The sequence below is a fragment of the Belonocnema kinseyi genome, chromosome 9 (genome assembly GCF_010883055.1).
Source record: "Belonocnema kinseyi isolate 2016_QV_RU_SX_M_011 chromosome 9, B_treatae_v1, whole genome shotgun sequence".
Taxonomy (NCBI): Eukaryota; Metazoa; Arthropoda; class Insecta; order Hymenoptera; family Cynipidae; genus Belonocnema; species Belonocnema kinseyi.
Genome location: NC_046665.1, coordinates 132,178,852 through 132,194,389, shown reverse-complemented (window position 1 = coordinate 132,194,389; position 15,538 = coordinate 132,178,852). Strand labels below are relative to the sequence as shown.

The 15,538-nt window shown below is 33.4% G+C and overlaps 1 protein-coding gene across 1 annotated transcript in view; it reads right to left on the bottom strand.

The window, feature by feature from the left end:
- LOC117180753 (beta-arrestin-2-like) overlaps positions 1-15,538 on the bottom strand; it is a 104,049-nt gene that overhangs the window by 19,170 nt on the left and 69,341 nt on the right. Inside the window, exons 3-4 of the mRNA XM_033373243.1 lie at positions 14,209-14,427; positions 8,328-8,491 (exon numbers count right to left, since the gene is read on the bottom strand). Of these exons, the coding sequence (XP_033229134.1) occupies positions 8,328-8,491; positions 14,209-14,427 (383 nt within the window). The remainder of the gene's footprint in view (positions 1-8,327; positions 8,492-14,208; positions 14,428-15,538) is intronic.

Genomic DNA, 15,538 nt, shown 5'->3' with positions numbered 1-15,538 from the left:
GATTATAGGGGGGTGACGTTGATGCCAACACTGTATAAAGTATATGTAACTATTTTGTCGGAGAGATTGAAGATAGAAGTTGAAGAAAAAAAGATCGAGTCAAAGAATCAGACAGGGTTTAGAAAAGGAATGGGGGTAATGGACAACATATATTTTCTAAACTATCTAGTAAATAAGAGAATTAAAAGGGAAAAAGGGGCAATAATAGCAATGTTCGTGGACTTAAAGGCGGCGTTTGACTCATTAGACCGAGGCGAAATACACAAAGTTATGGTAAAGAAGGGGATAACAGAGGGAGTAATAAAGAGAGCATCAGAAATTTTTAGGGAGACAAGAAGCAGGGTAAAGGTAGGAGAGCAAGTAGGAGATAGTTTCTGGTTGGTGAGAGGTGTGAGACAAGGGTGTCCTCTGAGCCCACTTTCATTTAATTTATTAATATCAGACTTGAAAGAAGAAATGAGGAGAAAGGGTTGCGGAGGAGTTAGGATAGGGAAGGAAAAGATATATACACTGGCATACGCAGATGACATAGTGTTGATGGCAGAGGATGAAGAAGGGATGGCGGGATTAATTACAGGATTAGAGAAATACTTAGATGGGAAAAATCTGAATGTAAATGTAGAAAAGACAAAGATAATGAGGTTTAGAAAAGGAGGAGGAAGGAAGAAAGAATGGACAGGGAGATGGAAAGGAATAAAGTTAGAAGAAGTCAAAGAGTATAAATATTTGGGTTATATCTTGCAGACGAATGGAGATCATACAGCTCATATAAGAGAAAGGATAAAAAAAGCAGCAGGGCTAATGAAACAGATATGGGGAATAGGAAAACGGAGGTTCAAACAAAATTAGAGAAGGAGAATGTGGTTATTTGATACGCTGGTATGGCCGGTTTTAGGTTATGGAGCAGAGATATGGGGATGGAAAGAAAGGGAAGATATTGAGAGTTTACAAGAAAGGTATATAAGGTGGACACTAGGGGCAGACTGGAGGACGGCAGGATATATGGTGAGAGAAGAAGCGCAAAGGGATAAGTTAAGTATTAAAGCGGGTAAGAGGGCATGGAAATTTGAGACAAAGCTGATGGAGGGAAACGGAGGGGAGTTGGCGAGAAAGTGTTTGATGGAGGTAGAAGAGAGGAGAGGGAGGGCGATCGAATTAACGAGGTGGGAAGAAGAAAGGAGGGAGTTCTTTAATGATAAAGAAATAGAAGACGGGACTGGAGTAAAATATGAAGAATTGGAAAAAAAGGGAGAGGGTAAGACAATTAACAGAAAGATGGGGGGCAATTGAGAAATCAAAATACAATAAATGGTATAAGATGATAAAAAAGGAAGGGCTGCCAAAGTATTTAGAAAAGGGATGGGGAGAGAGAAGGTGGACCAGAATAGCAAGATTTAGACTGGGAAACGAGGTAAGGGAGGGGATGTACTGGGAAAAAGAACAGAACAGAATGTGTAGAATATGTGAATGGGAGGAGGAAACATGGGAGCATGTATGGGAAGGATGTAGGAGAGGAATGGAAGATAAAGGAAGCTGGCAAGAAAATGTGGTTAAGATTCTAGGCGAAGATGGTTTAGGAGAAGAATGGATGAAGGAGTTGGAGGGTGCTAGAGGAGCGAATGAGGGAGAATGAAAGAATGCACTTGAAAAAGGTAAATGGGGGTATAAAAAAAGTGAAAGAAAAAGGAAACGGAAGTCGCTTAGATTAGAAGCGTGAAAATTGTAAGTAATGGTAAAGTAAAAGTTAAGTAGGCTAAGATGCGTTTGCGTTCTCATGTTCTCTCTCTCTCGCTTGCACTCTCGCTTTCGTTCGCTCGCTCACTCGCTTGCTAACAAGTCCTAAATTGCGCTATCGCAGGAAATAGAAATAAGGAACTAGAGATAAGACTTTATGTAAGTAGTTGTAAATAATTGTATATATAGAAAGTATAAGATTGTAAAAAATATATAGATTTAAACGGAAAGATTGTAAGGAATTGAAGTCATGTAAACCCTTAGGGGACACATTATGAATAAAGAAGAAGACTTTTGTTAATATCGCAGTTGTAAAATTATATAAAGTTCTTTTATTTTAATGATAATTATTAATCAATCTTCAAATATTCTTTAAATATGTGAGAAGATGTACTTTGCATTAGAACAATTGAATTGTAGTAATAATTTCAATATTGTCAAAAAACATTGCAGTTGAATAACTCTTTTAAAAAATATATTTGAACGCTATAGATTTTATATCCTGTTTTCATCAGAAATTATATCTGTGTAAGGTAAAATGTATAGTAGGGTGGGCCGAAAAATCGAAATATGGGAAATTTTAGGTTGGCCTACCGGCAAAAGTTTCTATTTGTCATCAAAAGTAAGTGGTTTCAAAGATTTTGGAATCAAAAAATTTTCTAAGGTTCCTATAATTGAAAATAGGTCAAAAAACGTAAAAAAGTGATGTTTTTATGTATTAACTCGTGTAATTTTCGTCGTGTAGACAAAAGTCTATGAAAAAAATTGAAGATCTTGATGAAACACATATTTCTTATGTCGACTGTTTTTCGATCAGATTGATAGTTTACGAAAAAAAATTTAGAAACCGGCAAAAACTGCCGATTTTCGTCCAGTTCGCGCAAACTGTCATAAAGGCGTGGCTTAGAGATTTAAAATCTTCGGAAACCTTGCTGCGAAGGGCCTGACTTTTAAGTGTCTGACCTCTGTTTTTCCCAAACGTTATCATTCTTAGATTTATAGCCTTAGAAAAAACTTCTAATGTCAGTTTTAATATTGTTAAACACACCCTTTACGGGGTTTATTCCACCTTTTTCTGAAAAAACTGCGCGCTGTCGATCATTCTCTCAGTGAACAGAGTACAGATTAAAAGTTTTTAGTTTCAGGTGAAGATATTTTTGGGTCATTGGATTGAATATTTCTAATCGTATAATTCCCCATTCAGACGAAATAATAGTTATCAAAAACCGATTGTCAGTAGCATATTCTATTCATTGTTTGCCATTGAGATAGAAAATACATGTTCGAAATCGTTAAAATGAAAAAAAAAAAAACGATCTTGCGATCGATTTAATCGACCTCTGGAAATTCACTTCCATACCCCCTATTTCGAGGAAGGGAACGATAAATAAAATTAAAAAATACCACGATGAATACAAAAGCTTGATGAAGAACTTTCATACAGACAAAAACAAGAACAATTATTCTCATCAAAGCCGGCTGGAAAAATTCTAAAAACAAATGAAAACGCTTTTCGAGATATCAGCTTGTAAGTGTTCAGAATTTTCAGAGTGCAAATGCGAAAAGTCTAAAAAAGTCCCATTCAACAAGAGAAATTTTCTGAAGGACCAAAAAAGTATTCGGAAAATGGTTACAAGTTCGATTGATCAATCGTATACAATAAAATTTAAGAAGAGACTTGACAGGAAAATGAAAAGCCAGGCCAATTCACGAACGAGTGCAGCCTCTAACTTGACGGACAAGTTACCAGAAAATTCGGATGAACACACTTCTGCCGATGAATTTGACAGACAATCTATCAGTTCTTCAGATGAATATGAGCCTCCCAAAAAAGCAGCTGGAATAGTTCGGAAACCCCAGAATAGACAGTCATTGAATTGTACTGCAGAAATAGCTGACCGCTACAATATTCCGGATAGAGCGGCTGCAGCTTTGGCAACATCAGTTTTAGAAGATTATTGTATTGTTACATAACGAAACTCTACCGAAATCATAGATAAAAATAAGTTGAGACGAGAGAAGGAAAATTGCAGAGATAAGCTTCAAAAGAAGTCTATTGGGATTGAAGTACGTGGACTGTACTTTGATAGTCGCAAAGATGATACTTTAATCCAAGAGAAGATGGGTGACAAATTTCACCGGAGAAAAGTAAAAAAAGGGGCATATTTCTGTGGTCAAAGAGCCAGGTGATGAATATCTTGGTCACACACCGTCAACGGGGGGTGCAGTTCGCGAAATTGCGGATAGTATGATTGGCCACCTTGATGACAAAATTATCAGGTGTGACCTTATACTTGCAATAGGCTGTGACAGCACTGCAGTAAATACAGGTTCACAGAAAAACGCTGGTGTTCAATTTGTTGCAGCTCAAATTTCATTGGTCTCCCAATGAGCACTTAAAATAATTTTCAAGTTTCAAATGTATTCCTCTGAACGTAGTTGCACATCTGGGCATCTAGGGAAAAGAATTTAAAGACTGAATTTTGGCTCAATGCCGAGAGTTGTGGACTGATGAACCGCGCTGTCAGCCACCAGAACATTTTCAACTTTCTTTCATTAATTAAGATGTAGACGACTTAGTTTTTACATCCCGGCTTTGGTGGTTTTAATGTTATGTAGGTTTTGACTGACCTAAGATTTGGATATTATATCACGCCAAGTACAATTTTTATTTGAAGACACTAATAGTCACTGGTAAATGGGAGAAAATTAAAAGTTAGGTAATTATTATTAAAACTTATCTGCTTATCAATATCTGTTTCACCCAAATAACGCTTGACAAAATCATCTTGACAGGTAACTGACAGTTTGTAGACGACCCTTCACGTTGCTCTGTATGAGAAAAAACAGTGTCTAAATGATGCTTTTCCCTAGATTCTCCGAATGAACCTATGTGGCTCAAATTTGTTGCAACTTACTTGAACACCGATTTCGTTACAATGGAGGATCCGCCATTTTCTATGTTATAAGGGTGGCGTAATCAGTCTATTAAAAATGAAAATCAAGAAAGAAGTTCAATGGTGTATGTGTTTACTTCATGGTAATGAGCTTCCATTCCGGCATTTATTCCAATATTTGGATGGCCCAACTTCAAGACCCACAGCTAACTCTGGTCCTATTGGCAAAGACATTGCAACTCGTGAAAAACGTCCTGTTATAAGATTTCAAAGAATCAACTCTGCAATACCAGACGTTGATGAGAAAGTTCTAAGTACCGATCAGAAATATATGTACCGAATCGCTAATGCTATCATAAGTGGCGATTGTCCTGAGAATTTGGCTGAAATGGAACCTGGAAATCTCAATCACTCACGCTAGTGAACAACATGTAATAGAGTCTTCCGCGATTTTTTATTCAATCCAAAACCTTCTGCAAACTGCATAACCCTGGTGACGTTCCTCGTCAAAGTGTACGTTCCAATATGGTTCACCATAAAAACTAGACCATTTATAACAGACGGGGCTCGACAAAAACTAGTTGAAAAAATTCAATCAGAAAAATAAACGCAGTCAAAAAAGAGAGGGAAAGGACGTCAAAAAAAAAACTGGAGAGGCCGAAAATCCTGGAATTCGATTCTTCAAGATTCCTAAGATAAATTATGACGCTGCTGAGTATTTTGACATGATTGACTGGTCAACCGTAAAAATCACGGAACCACCCTTGCTCATGGATATTTCTAATGAGCAGTTAGAAAAGCTTGTTGTCGGCCAAGATCAAATTTTCTCATCTCGTGAGTCCTGGGAATTATTTTAAAACTGTAATTTAGCGAGAACTTCACTTCATAGATGTTATGTAACATTTGAATTTTTCTTTCCTGGTTCTAGAGGAAAAAAATATAAAAAGAAAACTTTTTTCCAGAATTTTTTTTTCAATATATTATAATTTTACTAATTTTTAGTTTTTTTCTTAAGAACTATCAATTTGATCCAAAAATAGTCCGCATGAGAAAGATGTGTTTCATCATGATCTTCAATTTTTTTCATACAAATTTGTCTGTGCGACAAAAATGACACGAGTTAATCCACGAAAACTTCACCTTTTTACGTTTTTTGACCTATTTTCAATTATAGGAGCCGAAGAAAATGATTTGATTCGTTTAAAACCAAAAATTTCTGTACGAATTTCTGCAAGAAAGTAGAAACTTCTGTTCTGTTATCATTATAAATTATTTCTCTGAAAGTAAATTGTTTTCAAAAATCACACCGTAATAAAAATACAAATGTATCCAAAATTTTCAAAATACAAAGTTGTTAAAAAATAGTAGTTCAAGAATTCATAAAAATAAGTAGATACTTTTCTGGTATAAAAAGAAATTATTTCTATGATAGCAATTTTTTCTTCTTCAAAAATGAGACCGAAGTCAGAATACATATTTATTAAAATTTATCAAAATACAAAGTTGTCAAAAAATATTGTAGCCAAAGAATTCATAAAATATATACTTAATTTTCTGTTATTATTAGAAATTATTCGTGTTACTGTAAACAAATTTTCACGCTCAAAATTACACTGTAGAAAAAATATGCAATTATTAAACACATTGTAGAAAAATAATTTATTTTTCAAATATTCTACAAAAAAAATTTTCAGCGAAAAACATTTGATGAAAACTTTTATACTGTAGTAAGAATACAAATTTTTGAAAGCATTATAGTTAAAGAATTATTATTTAGCAAAACTTTTTTTTAAATTTCTTGTATAAAGAATTTTTTCATTTTAAAAATTGTTTTAAAACAAAATTAGAATTTCTCATTTTTAAATCAAAATGTACTGAATAGGTCAGCTATTAATGTTATAAATAACAATAAATTGTTTAAACTATTATTCTTGTTAACCTCTTAGTATTTTAGGCTTGTAGAGAAAAATTTATCTTTGCTAAATCTTGGAATAAGTTAAGGTTTACCATTTTTTTTAATTCAAGGCAAACATTATGTGGCTTAAAATAAGAATGAAAAATTCGGTCATTCCAATTTTAAATTGATAGAATTTTCAAAGATGAAGGTCTTGAAAAAGGTGTTCAAGGAATACCGAAACGTTTGTAGAATTTTTAAAATGTTTTTTGATCGTTATTTAAAAAAGAAAGACAAAAAAAACAAGAGAGAAAGGAAGAAGGAAGGGAATTTGAATGTTTCCTACAGTTTCTTCCCTTTTTTAGGGTTTTATAGCCCTGACCAGAAATCCTTACAAGGGGAGTAGGGAAAGTGAGAAGAATTGAGGAGAGTGGTATCAGGCAAATGAGAAAATTGAGCAGAGGTTGGAGAAGTGAGAGGACTCTAGAGAGGTGACGTAGGGAAAATAAGGGGGAGCAATTGTGGAAAATGAGGGTTAGTGAATTGCGGGAAGTATAAGGGAATGATGGAAGTGGTACTAAGAAAATGAGAGAAGGGCAGCGAGGGGAATGAAAACAGATAAAGTGCATAACATTAGGGAAGGGGAAGTAGGGGAAATATGGGAGGGGTATTAGGAGAAATTTGGGAGGGGGTTAGGAGGAATAAGGGGATGGGAAGTAAAGGATATAAGAGGAAATATGGGGAGAGGAAGTGAAGGAGGTGAAGGAGGAGAAATGTAAGGTAATGGAACTATGGAAGTTATGGGCGGAGAAGTAGATGAAACGAGGAGTGGAGAAGTTGGTGAAATGACGAATAGGGAAGTGAGGGATGTGGAAATCGGGAAAGTAAGGATGGGTAAGTGAAATAGAGAAATTAATGGAAGTAGTGGAATTGAAAGGAAATGAGGGGAAGAGTAACAGGGGAAGTGAGTGCAAATAAGGTAATTGTTAGCAGGCAAATAAACAAATGAGGGGGGAGGGAGTTGAGGGGAATGGGGCGAGGTGACGTAGGGGAAGTATGGAAGGGGAGTAAAGGAAATAAGGGGAGGAGAGGTAAGAAAAATGAGCTAAGGCTGGTTCGGAAATTAGAGAATTGGGTAAGTAGTGGGAATGAGGGTAAGTGAAGGTGGAAAGTAGGATAGAAGAGGTATAATAAAAGAGATAAAAGAGTGGTGTAGTTGGTGCAGGGGAAATAAAGGGATAGGGGTGTTGAGAAATAATGAGGCAAGAGAAAATTATAGGAAATTCGGGGTTGTAAAGGGTAATGCGGGGAGGGAAGTTAGCAGAAGTGAGGTGAAATGATGGGAGGGAAAGTAGGGGAATTTTCAAAAAAGTGAGTCGGTTGGGGAGAGAAGTGATGGTTGGGAACGGGAAGTCTCTGCTCTGGAAGTGTGAGGAAGGGGAAGTAACAAATAAAAATTGCGTAAGGGCGAGTAGGGTGAAGCGATGAGGAAAAAGTTTTGTTTACAATTTGCAACAGTGTCGTAATTAAATTTGAATGGACGCTAAAGAAAAATGTTCAAAAAATTAGTTTTTGATTTATTCTGAATATAATTCCTAAAATTTTAGCTTCAAATTTATTGCAGAATATCGAATTACATTTAAAAGGCTATTCATTTTTAATTGACTCCTGAAACATGATAAGTTTGTGAACTAATTTTATAAGTCTTTTCCTGGAAATATGTACAATTTCGTTACCAACTAAATAAAAAATGTATAAAAAAATCTAATTGAGAAGAAGATACAAAGTATGATTAATATTACCTCGATCCTTTTGACTGTCTTATTACTGTTGTTGGTGACGTGAACACGAACTATGATTGGATCTCCGTGAGCATAATTTGCATGACTCAAACTTGCTTCTAGACGCACGCGACCGTCGCTCAGCAGAAATTGCTTTTCCACCACTGCATGAGGAATTTCTGGTTCTGAAAAATAATTATTTTTTATCATCCTAAATTTCATCCATCACAATTTCTAAATTTCTGTAATTTTTTCAAAGAATAAGGATTTTATAGAGAAGTTTTTATGGGGCATCTTATTTTTTGTTTGGAAATCCAAATTTTAATCATTTTAAAAAAATTTTTAAATATAAATTTGATTTCCAAAATTTATATATTTAAACTGCCAGTCAGATTGTCCTCTTAGTTTTAATTGTATCAAACTAAAAGTAATTCTCTTCAAAATGTTGAAAGCTACGAAAATTCCGAATAAAATTAGCTCAGGCTGAAGGTGTTTAGTTCATTTGTTGATTAGATATTACAAAAATGATGTAAATTTTAATGTCTTAATAAATTTGAAATAACATTCGAAATAATCGAAAAATTGTAATGTTCTCGGATTCATTTGAAAGCTATGTTTCCACAGTTTTTCACTATTTTATAAATATAAATTGAAACAAAATTAAAATTAAATTAATGTCTATTTTTTTGGGACTTTTAAAGAAAATTCATGTTTATGATTTGTACATTTAAAAAAATATTTTTCCAACGAAAAAGAATATTACAAATTGTCCCACTTTTTATTCAAAGTTTAACTTCCTGAAACATGCAAAAAAAATATTGTGCGTTTATGCCAATGAGTTGCTGCTATATTTTTTCAAAATATGTTTGAAAATGGTAAGATTAGCTTCACTCCTAGCTTATTTTCTACAAATTTGCGAAAGCTTTCAACCTGTTAAACAGAAAAAATTAACTCTGAGACTCAAAATGGGAGAATTTAAATCATTAAAAAACAGGTGCACATAATACGATACACGTTTCTTCTTTGTTTAAATAAAGATGAACGCAAAATTGCCTTGTAGCCAAAAGGGATACAACGATATAAATAAAAAAAAACTTGTTGATTTTTCCTCAAGAAATATTGAAACTTATGAAAGTGTTCGAGACTCCATAAATCTGAAGTTGCCAAGAAGTTTAGCTCCTTTAGATGCAACTTTGGGCAGTTTAACTTACCCTATTTCAGTTTCTTTTCAAGAAGTTCTGAATTTTACGACGTGTGGAAAATATATTCAGAATTTAACATCAAGCCATCAGTTTCAAATGAGAAATGATTATCTAGGTTTATTAAGTTATAAATATTTACTTGCAAGTATCACAGATGTAAAAAGGAAAATGTCGGGAAGTAACACATTTTTAAAACTTAAAAATGTTGTAAAAAATCTGCTAAAAATCTTAAATTCTCAATGAAAGGAAATATACAGAAACTAGACATTTTTTAAATGATTAATGAAGTCAGTTTTAAAGAAGATGTAAATTTGAGAAAAACGAATAAAAATTTCAAATTTGAACCCAACCCCTGATTTAACAAATTTTCTACAAAATTCCGTCTTGTACTGCGAGAGCTGCAAATGATGAAATCTTAATTAAAGCAACTATACAGATGTTAGACAACTTAGCAATGATGTTTTACAGATGTTAAACTCCCAATGAAACAACTATACATAAATTGGACAAATTAGCAATGTTGTAATTAAGTAAGTATTAAAAGAGCTGTAAATTCAAAACAAATTTACATAAACCTGCAATTTGAAATCTACTCCTAGTTACAAAAAATGTCTATAAAATTCCCTGTTGTTCCTAGGAAGCCGCAAATATTGAATTCCCAGTGAAGCAACTATACAGAAATTACACAATTTAGCTATGATGTAATAAAGTTTGTTTAAAAGTAATTGTGAATTTAAAGTAGGCGGACACAAATTTACATTTTGAACCCAACCACTAATTTAAACAATTTCTACAAAATTAACCTGTTGTTTCTGCAAATGTTAAATTCCCAATAAAAGCTATTATAAAGAAATTAGACGAATTTAGAATGATGCAGTACAGATGTTGAACTCCCAATGAAGCAACTATACTGAAATTAAACAAATTAGCAATGATGTAATGAAGTCAGTTTTAAAGTTGTTGTAAATTTAAAACGAATGGGCACAAAATTACAATTTGAACCCAACCCCTAGATTAAAGAAATTTCTATAAAATTCCCTGTTGTTCCTAACAAGCTGCGAATATTGAATTCCCAATGAAGCTTGTATACAGAAACTGAACAAATTAGCTACAATTTAATAAAGTTTTTTTAAAAGTAGCTGTAAATTACAAGTAGACTGACACAAACTGACAATTTGAACCCAACCACTTTATAAAACAATTTTCTAGAAAATTATCCTGATGATTCTAGGAAGCTGCAAATTTTGAATTCCCAATAAAAGCAACTACACAGATATGAGACAAACTACCGATGATGTAGTGCAGAAGTTGAATTCCCAACGAAGCACATATACAGAAATTATACAAATGAACTATGATGTAATAAAGTTAGCTTAAAAGGAGCTATACATTAAAGACGAGTGGATAAAAATTTAGAATTTGAACCTAACCCCTAACTTAATAAGATTTCTGTAAAATTCCCTGTTGTTCCTAGAAAGCTGCAAGTATTTAATTTTTAATAAATATAACTATAAATAAATTATCATAAAGATTTACAATTATGTAGTACAACTATTTTTAAAAGAGCTGCAAATTCAAAACAAATTGGCACAAACTTCCAATTTGAACCCAACCCCTAGTTTAACAGGATGTCTATAAAATTCCCTGTTGTTCCTAGGAAGCTGCAAATATTGAATTCCTAATGAAGCAAGTATACAGAAATTAGACAAAGTAGCAAAAAGTAATAAAGTTAGATCGAAAGTAGCTATGAATTAAGTTTAGGGCCTTCCTGCAGCCAAACCCCGTTTTTTTATTAGCAGTGATAAACAAAACAATCTGACTTTCTTGGACATTTATGAAGAAAATTAGGAGAAAAGGGGAGAGGAATTAAAGAAGGAAATTAGGCGGGAAATGGCTATGCTAAGGAAAGAAATAAAGAAATGGGAAGAAGTAAGGGAACAGTTAGAAAAGAGGATGCAGTCATTGGAACAAAAACTAGGGAAGCAGGAAGATAATAATAAAAGAGTAGAGGAGATGCAAGGTAGGATAAAGAAACTAGAAAGCTCGAACCGGGATTTTAGTGGGACGAGAGTGGGAATACGCAGAAACAAACACTGAGATAAATAGAACAAAGAATAGAAAGGAAAGAGCGGGGAGAAAGAAAAAGAAATATAGTGATAAGGGGTATAAGATTAGAGGGGAAGGAGCTGAAGGAAGGAGTGGAAGAAGTTCTAAAAGAATTGATGCGAAGGTAGAGATAGAGGAAGTGAGAAGTTTAGGAAGGGAAGAGCGAATAGGGGAGATAATGGCACTGGTGAAACAAAAGAAATGAGAACATAAGAAGGAAGTGATGACAAAGAAGAGGATGTTATATGGAAGCTCGGAGAGACTAGAAAATGATTTGACATGGGTAGAAAGGAAGATGCAGTATAAGTTAAGGAAAATAGCGGAAGAGGAAAGAAAAAAGGGAAGAAGAACATGGGTTAAGTATGGGAGAATACAGATAGACGGAGTATGGTGGGATTGGGATGAAGAAAGGTAAGAGATAGTAAGAAATGAGCTGCAAGGGAACTAGGAGAGGAAGGAACGGGAGATAGGAAAATAAGAAATAGCAAGAAGGAAAAAGAGACGAGAAACGAAATTAAGGAATAATGGAAGATATCTTACTGGAATATAGCAGGTTTGGAGAGAAAGGATAGGGAGTTTATGAGAAATTTAACACAATGGGGTGTAGTCATAATGATGGAGACGTGGCTAGATGAAAAAAGATGGGAAAGAGTAAGGTGAAGGTTACCAACAGGTGACAAATGGCAAGTGCAACATCCAAAGAGGAAGAATAAAAAAAGCAGAGCAATCTGAGGAATGGTGATGGGAGTAAAGAATAAATATATAACAGGGAAAGATAAGAAAGAGAGGAAAGAACAAAAAGAAAGATTTATAGTAGAAGAGGTAAAGATGGGAGGAGAGAAGTGGAAAGTAGTGGTTTATGTAAACGGTAATATGTAGGAGAAAGCAGAGTAGATGAAAGAAATGATTGAAGAAAATAAAGAAAAGATCAGGCTGCTAAAAGGTGGGGATTTTAATGCGGGAACAGTTTAGAAAAAACGTCAGAAATATTAAAATGGGAGAAGGAAATGTGGACGAGGAGATGGAAAAAATGATAGAAGAAATAAAAAAGGATTAGATTGCACAAACAAAAACGAAGTTAGTAAATGGGGGTAATAGAAGTGGATGGGAGGAGGAATGTAAAGAGAAAAAAAGGAGGTGAGAAAGGAACTTAAAAAGTGGAGAAAAGAAAAAAGTAATAGGGAAGAATATAGGAAAAAAAAGAAAGAGTATACTTAGTTGTGTGATCAAAAGAAAGAGGAAAAGAATAAAAGCTTTGAGGAAGAGGCGGAGAAGGCTGGGACAAAAGTTGAATTCTCAATGAAGCAAGTATACAGAAATTAGACAAAGTAGCAAGATGTAATAAAGTTAGTTTAAAAGTAGCTATAAATTGAAAGTAAGTGGAAAAAAAGTTCAAACTTGAACCCAAACACTATTTAAAACCATTTTCTACAAAATTAGCTTGTTGTTTCTAGGCAGCTATAAATGTGAAATTCCCAATGAAAGCAATTATAAAGAAAGTAGACAAATTTGCAACGATGTATTACAGATGTTGAACTTTAAACTCAAAACAAATGGTCACAAACTTACAATTTGAACCCAAGCCCTAGCTGTAAAAAATGTCTATAAAATTCCCTGTTGTTCCTAACAAGCTGCCAATAGTGAATTCCCAATGAAGCTTCTATACAGAAGTTAGACGAATTGTCCATGATGTAATAAAGTTAGATTAAAAGTAGCTGTAAATTTAAAGTAGGCTAACACAAACTAACAATTTGAACACAATCACTAATTTAAACGATTTTCTATCAGATTACCCTGTTGTTTTTAGGAAGCTGCAAGTGTTTACTTCTTAATGAATGCAAATATACAGATACTAGACAAATTAGCAATGATGCAGTAAAATTATTTTTAAAGATGTAGTAAATTAAAGACAAGCGGAGACATTTACAATTTGAATCCAACCTCTAATTTGAAAATAATTAATAACATTCCTGGTTTGGCCTAAGAAGCTAAAAAAATTGAATTCTTCATGCAATGATGTAATAAAGTCTGTCTGAGAGCTGTTGTCAATTTGGGGAAAGTGAAGAAAAATTTCCGATTTGAACCCAAGTCCTATAATTGAAAAAAAAATTTACATAAAATTTCCTCTTGTGGCTAGGATGCTACTAATTTTCAGTTTTCCAAGCTCTACAGAAATTAGATTTACTTGCAATGATGTAGTATAGTCAATTTGAAAGGAACTGTAAATTTAAGGAAAACGGAGAACAATTTCCAATTTGAATACAAGCTCTAACAAAAATTTTTTTTTATAAAATTCAATTTTGTTCCTAGAAAGTGACAAATTTTGAATTCTTAATGAAAGTGTCTGTACAGACATTAGACAAATTTGCAGTGCGTAATAAAGTCAGTTTTAAATCATCTTGACCTCTAAAGCAAGCAGATGGTCTGCTTCGAATCCAAGTCCTAGTTTAAACAATTTTTATAAAATTCCCTCTTGTTGCCAAGAAACTCACTTTTCGAAGTAGTTGTAAATTTTTAAAAGTGTATTTTAAGGATTCAGAAAAGGGGAAGTTGGAAACATACCCATGAATAAATAATAGGAAATTTTGCAGTACCTTCTGCTTCCGTGATATCAGTGTAGGTGATATCGTTGTATGAAACTTTTATCTTATGAGGATCGCAGCCCTGAATTCTGCTAGGCAATGGCAGCCCTGTAGTGGAAGGCACGTTACAAAGTGTGTTTGTTGATGGGGGTGAAGTTGGACCTTGAATTACTCTGATTCCCATGCGAACCATTGTTGTTTTTCTTATCAATTTCTCATCAGGTCTCTCCGCTGAAAGGAAACAAAAGTTACTTAAAAAGTTTTCTTTTAGCAAATATCTTTCAAAACAAAAACTAAAGAAAAATTCAACTTGTATAAGAAAAATTGAGGAAAGCCCTATAAATGAGAGATATTTCCAAAAATGTGTGATCGGTTCATTAGAGAGGGAGAAAAAGGAAAGAATCAACGAAACGAAATTGAATTCAAAATGTTCAAACCTTGAATCTTTCCATTTTGTTTATTATTATTCTGATAAATGAGACAAATCTTAAAACCAATGCGCAGTAAATCAGCTTTAAATTTGGAAATAATCCAATTTGAGTCTAATTCAGATATAAATTGCTTTTAATATTTCAGCAAAATCATTATCCCTCAATTAATTCATCGTCTGACTGCAATTGCTTAATTCTATTTCTAAACATTGAAATTGAGATAGTTCTCTATTTGATTTCCTTAAATGAACTTCATTATTCTGAATCAACAAAGTGGATATTCCAGTAGATATTCTGGAAGGCAAATTTCAAGTAAACGCTCTACAGAGAATTTCAAAGAGAGTGAATTAATCATGATTTCCACAACAGTATATGCATTTCCTGTGAAGCTTGAAATTCATTGGTCAGGAACTAACAGAATACATCCGGGTAATAATAATTAAAATCTATCTAGACTGGTTGAAGCTTACGCAAACAAGCATATTGGAAATTAGATAATGACGTCCCTGAATTTTTATTTCACAATATTAAAAACATAAAAAAATTTTTAATCTGTTAAGGGCAGTTCATAAACTGCGTTACCCATTTCCCCCTTTTTGTCGTTTTTTCGCTTTAATTCCCATTGCATCAATAGATCCCAATAAGAAAATTAAACTATTTTTTCTTAAAAAGACTACTGTTATATTTTTGGTTCAAATTTCTTCTCGCTTAGTTAAAGATTCTAGTTGGTGGAAAATTGAACTACTTTCTTAAGAATTTATTTTTTTAAAGATTTATCTATTTGGCTGAAAATTTAACTATTCTAGTTAAAAAAAATTAATTTTCTGGTTAAACATTATCTTTTGGGTTGTATGTTGAAATAATTTTTTGAAATTTCCGTTTCTGGTTAGTTTCAGAATTTTTTGTTATCT